At 43.6% G+C, this 13,150-nt stretch overlaps 1 protein-coding gene across 2 annotated transcripts in view; it reads right to left on the bottom strand.

The window, feature by feature from the left end:
* Positions 1-13,150, bottom strand: part of LOC139577343 (protein mono-ADP-ribosyltransferase PARP8-like) — a 126,296-nt gene that overhangs the window by 12,876 nt on the left and 100,270 nt on the right. The window contains exons 16-22 of one of the 2 annotated variants that reach the window (XM_071404391.1): positions 9,376-9,468; positions 9,092-9,217; positions 8,382-8,447; positions 6,728-6,813; positions 5,490-5,538; positions 2,212-2,324; positions 5-77 (exon numbers count right to left, since the gene is read on the bottom strand). In XM_071404391.1, coding sequence (XP_071260492.1) covers positions 5-77; positions 2,212-2,324; positions 5,490-5,538; positions 6,728-6,813; positions 8,382-8,447; positions 9,092-9,217; positions 9,376-9,468 — 606 coding nt within the window. The remainder of the gene's footprint in view (positions 1-4; positions 78-2,211; positions 2,325-5,489; positions 5,539-6,727; positions 6,814-8,381; positions 8,448-9,091; positions 9,218-9,375; positions 9,469-13,150) is intronic. The other variant, XM_071404392.1, reaches the window with a different exon arrangement.

Below are 13,150 nucleotides of genomic sequence, written 5' to 3'. Positions count from 1 at the left end.
TTACCTGAAGTCTTGTGTTGGATGCAACCACCAAACCGTTCCTCAAAATGGAGTGCCAATTCTCTATGTGAGAACCACTGAGGAGAGAATTAAAATATATGAAATATATTAAAATATATTATAAAGGTGTCGCTCAAATCCTCCAAAGCATTATAACTGCATCATAATGCAATATACATACACGCTTTATGTAAAGTGTTACCTATTCTTCCATTAAAAAGAGCAAAGTCACTCCTGAAAACATATTCTGAAAATATATCCTGAAAACATATTCTGAAAACACATTCTGAAAACATATCCTGAAAACATATTCTGAAAACATATTCTGAAAATATATTCTGAAAATATATCCTGATAACATATTCTGAAAACATATTCTGAAAACATATTCTGAAAATATATCCTGAAAACATATCCTGAAAACATATTCTGAAAACATATTCTGAAAACATATTCTGAAAACATATTCTGAAAATATATTCTGAAAATATATCCTGATAATATATCCTGAAAACATATCCTGAAAACATATTCTGAAAATATATTCTGATAACATATCCTGAAAACATATTCTGAAAACATATTCTGAAAATATATTCTGATAACATATCCTGAAAACATATTCTGAAAACATATTCTGAAAATATATCCTGAAAACATATTCTGAAAACATATTCTGAAAATATATTCTGATAACATATCCTGAAAACATATTCTGAAAACATATTCTGAAAATATATCCTGAAAACATATCCTGAAAACATATTCTGAAAATATATTCTGATAACATATCCTGAAAACATATTCTGAAAATATATTCTGATAACATATCCTGAAAACATATTCTGAAAACATATTCTGAAAATATATCCTGAAAACATATCCTGAAAACATATTCTGAAAATATATTCTGATAACATATCCTGAAAACATATTCTGAAAACATATTCTGAAAATATATTCTGATAACATATCCTGAAAACATATTCTGATAACATATCCTGAAAACATATTCTGATAACATATCCTGAAAACATATTCTGAAAACATATTCTGAAAACATATTCTGAAAACATATTCTGAAAACATATCCTGATAACATATCCTGAAAACATATCCTGAAAACATATCCTGAAAACATATTCTGAAAACATATTCTGAAAACACATTCTGAAAACATATCCTGAAAACATATTCTGAAAACATATCCTGAAAACATATCCTGAAAACATATTCTGAAAATATATTCTGAAAACATATTCTGAAAACATATTCTGAAAACATATTCTGAAAACACATTCTGAAAACATATCCTGATAACATATCCTGAAAACATATCCTGAAAACATATCCTGAAAACATATCCTGAAAACATATTCTGAAAATATATCCTGAAAACATATCCTGAAAACACATTCTGAAAACATATTCTGAAAACATATTCTGAAAACATATCCTGAAAACACATTCTGAAAACATATCCTGAAAACATATCCTGAAAACATATCCTGAAAACATATCCTGAAAATATATCCTGAAAACATATCCTGAAAACACATTCTGAAAACATATTCTGAAAACATATTCTGAAAACATATCCTGAAAACACATTCTGAAAACATATCCTGAAAACATATCCTGAAAACATATCCTGAAAACACATTCTGAAAACATACCCTGAAAACATATCCTGAAAACATATCCTGAAAACATATCCTGAAAACATATTCTGAAAACATATCCTGAAAACATATCCTGAAAACATATTCTGAAAACATATCCTGAAAACATATCCTGAAAACATATCCTGAAAACATATCCTGAAAACATATTCTGAAAATATATCCTGAAAACATATCCTGAAAACATATTCTGAAAACATATCCTGAAAACATATTCTGAAAACATATTCTGAAAACATATTCTGAAAATATATCCTGAAAACATATTCTGAAAACATATCCTGAAAACATATCCTGAAAACATATCCTGAAAACATATTCTGAAAATATATCCTGAAAACATATCCTGAAAACATATTCTGAAAATATATCCTGAAAATATATTCTGAAAATATATCCTGAAAACATATTCTGAAAACAAAACAGTTGTCAGTGTAAAATTACAAGAGTAAAACACATTGTGTTGCGTTCATGAGTGTGGGGCTGATGTGTAAGCTAGCTACTGGTAGATGTAAGAAAACGGTCCTACTGGAAAGCAAAGGTACTTCCAAAGAGGTTTTTGGCAGCTCGGAAGTTGGACTCTTTGGCAGGAGGACTGCTGAGTAGAAGGAACTGGTGCGGGCTATGCATGAACTTCAGTTGCTGCAGTCGTGACAGAGAGACACAAAGAGACTTATCACTTACAGGATGCATCCTAAATGACACCCTATTCCCTCTATCAAAAGTAGTGCATAGGGAATAGGGTGCCATATAAAGTGCCATATAAAGTAGTGCACTACATTAAAATAGAGCTCTTTGTCCAGGCACACCAGTGGTTGGCGGTGGATCTTTGATGTTATGGGATATTGTGCTTCCACTGGTCCTGGGCCCTTGTTAAGGTCAATGGGATCATGAACTTTACCAAGTACCAGGACATTTTAAACCAAAAAACCTGGTTACCCATGCCATGAGGGTGAAACTTGGCCGCAAGTACATTTTACAGCAAGACAATCAACCAAGCACACATCAAAATCCACAAATAAATTGTTAATTGGTCACAAAAAAATCAACATTTTGCAATGTCCATCTCATCTCTCCGGACTTAAACCCCATTGAAACACTGTGGTTTGAATTGCAGAGGCTCAGTCCATCAGAACAGATGAAGGATATCAACGATCTGGAAAGATTCTGTTATAGAGGAACGGGTCTAAGATCCCTCCCAATGTGTTCTGGAATCAGATTCTGTTATAGAGGAACGGGTCTAAGATCCCTCCCAATGTGTTCTAGAATCAGATTCGGTTATAGAGGTACGGGTCTAAGATCCCTCCCAATGTGTTCTGGAATCAGATTCTGTTATAGAGGAACGGGTCTAAGATCCCTCCCAATGTGTTCTAGAATCAGATTCTGTTATAGAGGAACGGGTCTAAGATCCCTCCCAATGTGTTCTGGAATCAGATACTGTTATAGAGGAACGGGTCTAAGATCCCTCCCAATGTGTTCTAGAATCAGATTCGGTTATAGAGGAACGGGTCTAAGATCCCTCCCAATGTGTTCTGGAATCAGATTCTGTTATAGAGGAACGGGTCTAAGATCCCTCCCAATGTGTTCTAGAATCAGATTCGGTTATAGAGGTACGGGTCTAAGATCCCTCCCAATGTGTTCTGGAATCAGATTCTGTTATAGAGGAACGGGTCTAAGATCCCTCCCAATGTGTTCTAGAATCAGATTCTGTTATAGAGGAACGGGTCTAAGATCCCTCCCAATGTGTTCTGGAATCAGATACTGTTATAGAGGAACGGGTCTAAGATCCCTCCCAATGTGTTCTAGAATCAGATTCGGTTATAGAGGAACGGGTCTAAGATCCCTCCCAATGTGTTCTGGAATCAGATTCTGTTATAGAGGAACGGGTCTAAGATCCCTCCCAATGTGTTCTGGAATCAGATTCTGTTATAGAGGAACGGGTCTAAGATCCCTCCCAATGTGTTCTGGAATCAGATTCTGTTATAGAGGAACGGGTCTAAGATCCCTCCCAATGTGTTCTAGAATCAGATTCTGTTATAGAGGCACGGGTCTAAGATCCCTCCCAATGTGTTCTGGAATCAGATTCTGTATAGAGGAACGGGTCTAAGATCCCTCCCAATGTGTTCTGGAATCAGATTCTGTATAGAGAAACGGGTCTAAGATCCCTCCCAATGTGTTCTAGAATCAGATTCTGTATAGAGGAACGGGTCTAAGATCCCTCCCAATGTGTTCTGGAATCAGATTCTGTTATAGAGGAACGGGTCTAAGATCCCTTCCAATGTGTTCTGGAATCAGATTCTGTATAGAGGTACGGGTCTAAGATCCCTCCCAATGTGTTCTGGAATCAGATTCTGTTATAGAGGGATGGGTCTAAGATCCCTCCCAATGTGTTCTGGAATCAGATTCTGTTATAGAGGAACGGGTCTAAGATCCCTCCCAATGTGTTCTAGAATCAGATTCTGTTATAGAGGAACGGGTCTAAGATCCCTCCCAATGTGTTCTGGAATCAGATTCTGTTATAGAGGACGGGTCTAAGATCCCTCCCAATGTGTTCTGGAATCAGATTCTGTTATAGAGGAACGGGTCTAAGATCCCTCCCAATGTGTTCTGGAATCAGATTCTGTATAGAGGAACGGGTCTAAGATCCCTCCCAATGTGTTCTGGAATCAGATTCTGTTATAGAGGAACGGGTCTAAGATCCCTTCCAATGTGTTCTGGAATCAGATTCTGTATAGAGGAACGGGTCTAAGATCCCTCCCAATGTGTTCTGGAATCAGATTCTGTTATAGAGGACCGGGTCTAAGATCCCTCCCAATGTGTTCTGGAATCAGATTCTGTATAGAGGAACGGGTCTAAGATCCCTCCCAATGTGTTCTAGAATCAGATTCTGTTATAGAGGAACGGGTCTAAGATCCCTCCCAATGTGTTCTGGAATCAGATTCTGTTATAGAGGAACGGGTCTAAGATCCCTCCCAATGTGTTCTGGAATCAGATTCTGTATAGAGGAACGGGTCTAAGATCCCTCCCAATGTGTTCTGGAATCAGATTCTGTATAGAGGAACGGGTCTAAGATCCCTCCCAATGTGTTCTGGAATCAGATTCTGTTATAGAGGAACGGGTCTAAGATCCCTCCCAATGTGTTCTAGAATCAGATTCTGTTATAGAGGAACGGGTCTAAGATCCCTCCCAATGTGTTCTAGAATCAGATTCTGTTATAGAGGAACGGGTCTAAGATCCCTCCCAATGTGTTCTGGAATCAGATTCTGTATTGTTGTTGAAAAAGGCCCGGTGTCATTATCCTCGCAAGGTGACCTATCTTTTTGAGAGAAAAATAAAAATGACAAAATCTCTTTCTCTGAGCAATTGTATTAGTATAAACTAATATTATATCCCATTTTGTTTTGAGCATACAATATAGCTCAGTATTTGAATTCAGCCAGACTTAATCACCATAAATGTAGAGATATCACATCATGTCTAGGAAGATGAAGGTTAAACCAGACTTAATCACCATAAATGTAGAAATATCATCACCAGGGATTGTTTTTAAAAATCTGTATAACGTCCTGTTCAACCCTCTACATAACTGAAACACTTTTTCATATGGATTGAATTATTCAGTAATTAGACCATTTGATGGAGAATGCCAGTAAAATGAACAATGTGGTATCAAACCAATATTCAGTTCTAGTATTTATCTCATCTTCTCTTAAAAGGACAAACCACGCAATTTCAATTTTATTTAAAAGCTCTTAATTGCCCCTGAGGAGGTACATCAAGGTGTATTGAACGGAATATAAAACTCACTCTGGTAACTGGAAGTTTGACGATGTGTGATCTGTTACTGGATATTACCCTGGGGGGGGGGGGGGGGGGGGGATAAGAAAAATGGTTACAGTCTTAACACTTTGTAATATAACACTTACAGTAAACCTGACTTTTGTTGTATATTTCTGTAAGTGTTAAAATCATACAGTTTCCGTGGGTGGTGAAATCAGAAATATTTTAAGAAATGAAGAGATGGGGGAAACTCCATTGGATACGTATTACCACCCATTGTGTACACGGCCATACGTTGTTTAATGGGCCGTGTGGTGCATTCTGGGCCGTGTGGTGCATTCTGGGCCGCGTGGTGCATTCTGGGCCGCGTGGTGCATTCTGTGCTCGTGCCCTGACTTTTAGAAGGGGCTTGCGTGGCCATTAGCTTAGCAACCGCGTGACGCAGCATGACAACGTGAACGCGATTGGTCCACAGTCTTCTGGTCAGGGAATAATACATTCCTCCATTCATTGACCATCGATATTCCCATCTCCTCATGTGTTAAAGTATTTCTGGTAAAAATGTATTCGTCTACATGATGTTCGTCTGTGTACTTTCAATACGTCAGCCAGTGTTTCTGACTCCTCTGTCTCAATGGTACACGATGGTAGAAGATATAATAACAATGGTACACAATGGTAGAAAATATAATAACAATGGTACACAATGGTAGAAAATGGTAAGTCAGGAGTCAGGATGGGGTTGGATGGACGTGAGGCTTACCGTCACTTTTTACTGATTGTGGTGACTGAAATGAAGGCTGTGTTTTTGGTTTAGGTGGAGGCTGTGTTCCACCTGTGTTTAGGTGGAGGCTGTGTTCCACCTGTGTTTAGGTGGAGGCTGTGTTCCACCTGTGTTTAGGTGGAGGCTGTGTTCCACCTGTGTTTAGGTGGAGGCTGTGTTTTTGGTTTAGGTGGAGGCTGTGTTCCACCTGTGTTTAGGTGGAGGCTGTGTTCCACCTGTGTTTAGGTGGAGGCTGTGTTCCACCTGTGTTTAGGTGGAGGCTGTGTTCCACCTGTGTTTAGGTGGAGGCTGTGTTCCACCTGTGTTTAGGTGGAGGCTGTGTTCCACCTGTGTTTAGGTGGAGAGAATGAAGGAAGGGATTCCGTCCATTGCAGTAAGTGGTTTCTTACCATTGCAGTAAGGATATTCTTACCATTGCAGTAAGGAGATTCTTACCATTGCAGTAAGGAGATTCTTACCATTGCAGTAAGTGGTTTCTTACCATTGCAGTAAGGGGTGAGCTAAAGGATCATGCTTGTCCATCTGCCTCTTGACCTCAAGGTAAGGTGCCTGTAGAGAAACAATAATCTTCTAACTAGGGTTATTTAACTCTGCTGGTTTAAGAACACACAGCTACAGAGGCATGGACGGGGATGAGAGCCAGGGTGAATTATGCCTGTGTGTGTGCGTGTGTGTGTGTTTGTATGCGTGTGTGTGTGTGTATGCGTGTGTGTGTGTGTATGCGTGTGTGTGTATGCATGTGTGTATGCGTGTGTGTGTGTGTGTATGTGTATGCGTGTGTGTGTGTGTATGCGTGTGTGTGTATGCATGTGTGGATGCGTGTGTGTGTATGCGTGTGTGTGTGTTTGTGTATGCGTGTGTTTGTGTATGCATGTGTGTGTATGTGTGTTTGTGTAGGCGTGTGTGTGTGTATGTGTGTTTGTGTATGCATGTGTGTGTGTATGTGTGTTTGTGTATGCATGTGTGTGTGTGTATGTGTGTTTGTGTATACGTGTGTGTTGTAGATGTTGAACATTGTACAATAACATTATAAGTTGACATTGCCAAAAGGCTCTATAATGCTATATAAGACGGAGTCATGCCATAAGGTGACATTGCCCTGTATAGTAAATGTGAAGTCTCCATACAGTTACCTGGAACATTTCTCTGGTAGAGGTGAGACTGGTTAGGGTTAGTTACCTGGGACATTTATCTGATAGAGGTAAGACTGTCAAGGGTTAGTTACCTGGGACATTTATCTGATAGAGGTGAGACTGTCAAGGGTTAGTTACCTGGGACATTTCTCTGATAGAGGTAAGACTGTCAAGGGTTAGTTACCTGGGACATTTATCTGATAGAGGTAAGACTGTCAAGGGTTAGTTACATGGGACATTTCTCTGATAGAGGTAAGACTGGTTAGGGTTAGTTACCTGGAACATTTCTCTGATAGAGGTAAGACTGTCAAGGGTTAGTTACCTGGGACATTTCTCTGATAGAGGTAAGACTGTCAAGGGTTAGTTACCTGGGACATTTCTCTGATAGAGGTAAGACTGGTTAGGGTTAGTTACCTGGGACATTTCTCTGATAGAGGTAAGACTGTCAAGGGTTAGTTACCTGGGACATTTCTCTGATAGAGGTAAGACTGGTTAGGGTTAGTTACCTGGGACATTTCTCTGGTAGAGGTAAGGCTGTCAAGGGTTAGTTACCTGGGACATTTCTCTGATAGAGGTAAGACTGTCAAGGGTTAGTTACCTGGGACATTTCTCTGATAGAGGTAAGGCTGTCAAGGGTTAGTTACCTGGGACATTTCTCTGATAGAGGTAAGACTGTCAAGGGTTAGTTACCTGGGACATTTCTCTGATAGAGGTAAGACTGTCAAGGGTTAGTTACCTGGGACATTTCTCTGATAGAGGTAAGACTGGTTAGGGTTAGTTACCTGGGACATTTCTCTGATAGAGGTAAGACTGTCAAGGGTTAGTTACCTGGGACATTTCTCTGATAGAGGTAAGACTGTCAAGGGTTAGTTACCTGGGACATTTCTCTGATAGAGGTAAGACTGTCAAGGGTTAGTTACCTGGGACATTTCTCTGATAGAGGTAGGGTTAGTTACCTGGGACATTTCTCTGATAGAGGTAAGACTGTCAAGGGTTAGTTACCTGGGACATTTCTCTGATAGAGGTAAGGCTGTCAAGGGCTCTCATCACTCGGTCATAGTCCTTTTTCTGAAATGAACCACAATCATCATCATCATCATCATCATCATCATCATCACTGCAGTCCATCCAATAAAACACACCACCTTGTAGTCTACAGCCTACCAGACAGCAGGGCGATGCATCAGAGGCAGTACTGCACCACTTTAAAAAGGACAGTTCAATTCAGCAGGAATCAACAAAAACAGCAACAGTCCTCTGGGTATTCAAGTCAATGGGATTCTTTCAGACATCACCTTATAAACAGTAGACTATAAATCTTCAAGTACATTGTTTTTTGGCCTGTGCCTTAAGGTAGATGATAATAATTAGCGTATTGCCCTTTACGCTGGAGTTGAAGGCCTGTTAGTAGGTTCAGGGTTAGTAAACCATACCCTGGGGTTGAAGGCTGTTAGTAGGTTCAGGTTTAGTAAACCATACCCTGGGGTTGAAGGCCTGTTAGTAGGTTCAGGGTTAGTACCCCATACCCTGGGGTTGAAGGCTGTTAGTAGGTTCAGGGTTAGTACCCCATACCCTGGGGTTGAAGGCTGTTAGTAGGTTCAGGGTTAGTACCCCATACCCTAGGGTTGAAGGCCTGTTAGTAGGTTCAGGGTTAGTAACCCATACCCTGGGGTTGAAGGCCTGTTAATAGGTTCAGGGTTAGTAAACCATACCCTGGGGTTGAAGGCCAGTGCCTGGGAGTCACACGGATCCACCACGGAGGGATATGGCTCAAAGATGACCACTTTCCTGGGAGACTCTAGAGCAGATCTACACATGGACACCAACAGATCCACCACCTAGGAAACAGGAGGGCTGGTTAAACTCTGTGTGTGTGTGTGTGTGTGTGTGTGTGTGTGTGTGTGTGTGTGTGTGTGTGTGTGTGTGTGTGTGTGTGTGTGTGTGTGTGTGTGTGTGTGTGTGTTTATGTGTGTGTGTGTGTGTGTGTGTGTTGTACCTGAGCTCCTGTGGCGATCTCGTCGGCTGCCTCGTTCATCACCCCCAGTGTTTGAAAGGCAAACACACACAGTTCCCGCTCACACACTGTGGGCTGTGGGGTGGACACACCACATAAATGGGATCAGATTATCATGACGGATATCTTGCATGCCTTGTAGCTAGATTGTAATGAATGGTTGTGCTGCTCATTTGCGATCAGGTGGATGTTCGTTCCCGTTCCCTCCAGGCTGGCGCCCGTCGGACCCTGGCATCTGTGCGATAGCGCTTTTGGTGGCCTACCATGGTCCCGGACGTGTCCACATTCGTCGCCGCTTACACAGTTTGTGCACAGAACAAGACTCCTCGGCAAGCTCCGGCTGGTCTCCGCCAACCTCTGCCTGTCCCTCACAATCCCTGGTCTCACATCTCCCTGGACGTTTTCACGGGTCTTCCCCCCCGTCTGATGGCAACACCACCATCCTGACCGTAGTGGATCGGTTTTCCAAAGCCGCCCACTTCATTCCTCTCCCCAAACTACCCTCTATCAAAGAGATGGCCCAGCTCATGGTGCAGCACGTCTTCCGGATCCATGGACTGCCCGTAGACATGGTCTCCGACCGGGGTCCTCAGTTCTCGCCCCAGTTCTGGAAGGCATTCTGCATTGGGTCGTCGGCCAGCCTGTCCTCCGGGTTCCACCCCAAGTCCAACGGCCAGTCGGAGCGAGCAAACCAGGACCTCGAGACCACCCTGCGCTGCCTGGTCTCCTCCAACCCAACCACCTGGAGTCAGCAGCTTGTGTGGGTCGAATACACCCGCAACACCCTTCCCTGCTCTGCCACGGGCCTATCTCCCTTCGAGTGTTCCCTGGGGTACCAGCCCCCGCTCTTCCCTGAGCAGGAAGAGGAGGTCGGCATACCTTCTGCCCTTCGTATACACCCCACCTTTCATGTGTCCCGTATCAAGCCCATATCTCACAGTCCCTGTCTTCCATTTCCAGGCCCACCCCTCCTCCACGCGTCGTCGATGGCCATCCGGCGTACACGGTGAGACGACTCCTGAGGGTTCGACTACGGGGCGGGGGTTTCCAGTACCTGGTTGGGAGGGTTATGGCCCGGAGGAGAGGTGCTGGGTCCTCGCTGGAGACATCCTGGACCCAGCCCTCATCGCCGACTTCCACCGCCGACACCCCGGTCAACCAGGTATGCGCCCGGGTAGGACGCCAGGTGGCGCCCCTAGAGGAGGGTACTGTCATGCCCTGATCTGTTTCACCTGTCTTTGTACTTGTCTCCACGCCCCTCCAGGTGTCGCCCATCTTCCCCATTATCCCATGTGTACTTATACCTGTGTTTTCTGTTTGTCTGTTGCCAGTTCGTCTTGTTCGTCAAGCTTACCAGCGTTTGTCCTGTCAGCTCCTGTCTTTTCCTAGCCTCTCTTTTTCTCACCCTCCTGGTTTGTGACCCTTGCCTGTCCTGACCCTGAACCCGCCCACCTGACCACTCTGCCTGCCCCTGACCCTGAGCCTGCCTGCCATCCTGTACCTTGCCCATATCTGGATTTCCAACCTCTGCCTGACCTGACCCTGAGCCTACCTACCGTCCTGTACCTTTGCCTCTGTTGCTGTAATAAACATTGTTACTTCAACACGGTCTGCATCTGGGTCTTACCTTATCCTGATAATATCATTAGGACTCAGGACAGTGATCTATAGTTGTATCATTAGGACTCAGGACAGTGATCTATAGTTGTATCATTAGGACTCAGGACAGTGATCTATAGTTGTATCATTAGGACTCAGGACAGTGATCTATAGTTGTTTCATTAGGACTCAGGACAGTGATCTGTAGTTGTATCATTAGGACTCAGGACAGTGATGTATAGTCGTATCATTAGGACTCAGGACAGTGATCTATAGTTGTATCATTAGGACTCAGGACAGTGATCTATAGTTGTATCATTAGGACTCAGGACAGTGATCTATAGTTGTATCATTAGGACTCAGGACAGTGATCTATAGTCGTATCATTAGGAGGACTCATGACCGTGATCCACAGTGATTCTCCTAAAGCCTAGGGCCAAAACAGTCTACTGTCTGGTACACCTAGGGCCAAAACAGTCTACTGGACGCTACGTCGAGGGCCAAAACAGTCTACTGTCTGGTACGTCTAGAGCCAAAACAGTCTACTGTCTGGTACGTCTAGAGCCAAAACAGTCTACTGTCTGGTACGTCTAGGGCCAAAACAGTCTACTGTCTGGTACGTCTAGGGCCAAAACAGTCTACTGTCTGGTACGTCTAGGGCCAAAACAGTCTACTGTCTGGTACGTCTAGGGCCAAAAGAGTTTACTGTCTGGTACGCCTAGGGCCAAAACAGTCTACTGTCTGGTACGTCTAGGGCCAAAACAGTTTACTGTCTGGTACGCCTAGGGCCAAAACAGTCTACTGTCTGGTACGCCTAGGGCCAAAACAGTCTACTGTCTGGTACGCCTAGGGCCAAAACAGTCTACTGTCTGGTACGCCTAGGGCCAAAACAGTCTACTGTCTGGTACGTCTAGGGCCAAAACAGTTTACTGTCTGGTACGCCTAGGGCCAAAACAGTCTACTGTCTGGTACGCCTAGGGCCAAAACAGTCTACTGTCTGGTACGCCTAGGGCCAAAACAGTCTACTGTCTGGTACGTCTAGGGCCAAAACAGTCTACTGTCTGGTACGTCTAGGGCCAAAAGAGTATACTGTCTGGTACGTCTAGGGCCAAAAGAGTCTACTGTCTGGTACGTCTAGGGCCAAAACAGTCTACTGTCTGGTACGTCTAGGGCCAAAACAGTCTACTGTCTGGTACGTCTAGGGCCAAAAGAGTTTACTGTCTGGTACGCCTAGGGCCAAAACAGTCTACTGTCTGGTACGTCTAGGGCCAAAACAGTTTACTGTCTGGTACGCCTAGGGCCAAAACAGTCTACTGTCTGGTACGCCTAGGGCCAAAACAGTCTACTGTCTGGTACGCCTAGGGCCAAAACAGTCTACTGTCTGGTACGCCTAGGGCCAAAACAGTCTACTGTCTGGTACGTCTAGGGCCAAAACAGTTTACTGTCTGGTACGCCTAGGGCCAAAACAGTCTACTGTCTGGTACGCCTAGGGCCAAAACAGTCTACTGTCTGGTACGCCTAGGGCCAAAACAGTCTACTGTCTGGTACGTCTAGGGCCAAAACAGTCTACTGTCTGGTACGTCTAGGGCCAAAAGAGTATACTGTCTGGTACGTCTAGGGCCAAAAGAGTCTACTGTCTGGTACGTCTAGGGCCAAAACAGTCTACTGTCTGGTACGTCTAGGGCCAAAACAGTCTACTGTCTGGTACGTCTAGGGCCAAAAGAGTTTACTGTCTGGTACGCCTAGGGCCAAAACAGTCTACTGTCTGGTACGTCTAGGGCCAAAACAGTTTACTGTCTGGTACGCCTAGGGCCAAAACAGTCTACTGTCTGGTACGCCTAGGGCCAAAACAGTCTACTGTCTGGTACGCCTAGGGCCAAAACAGTCTACTGTCTGGTACGCCTAGGGCCAAAACAGTCTACTGTCTGGTACGTCTAGGGCCAAAACAGTCTACTGTCTGGTACGTCTAGGGCCAAAACAGTCTACTGTCTGGTACGTCTAGGGCCAAAACAGTCTACTGTCTGGTACGTCTAGGGCCAAAACAGTCTACTGTCTGGTACGTCTAGGGCCAAAACAGTCTACTGTCTGGTACGTCTAGGGCCAAAACAGTCTACTGTCTGGTACGTCTAGGGCCAAAACAGTCTACTGTCTGGTACGT

Source organism: Salvelinus alpinus, chromosome 5 (genome assembly GCF_045679555.1).
Source record: "Salvelinus alpinus chromosome 5, SLU_Salpinus.1, whole genome shotgun sequence".
In the NCBI taxonomy this organism is placed as follows: Eukaryota; Metazoa; Chordata; class Actinopteri; order Salmoniformes; family Salmonidae; genus Salvelinus; species Salvelinus alpinus.
Note: the sequence above shows the minus strand (reverse complement) of the source record. Positions and strands in the feature narration are given on the sequence as shown.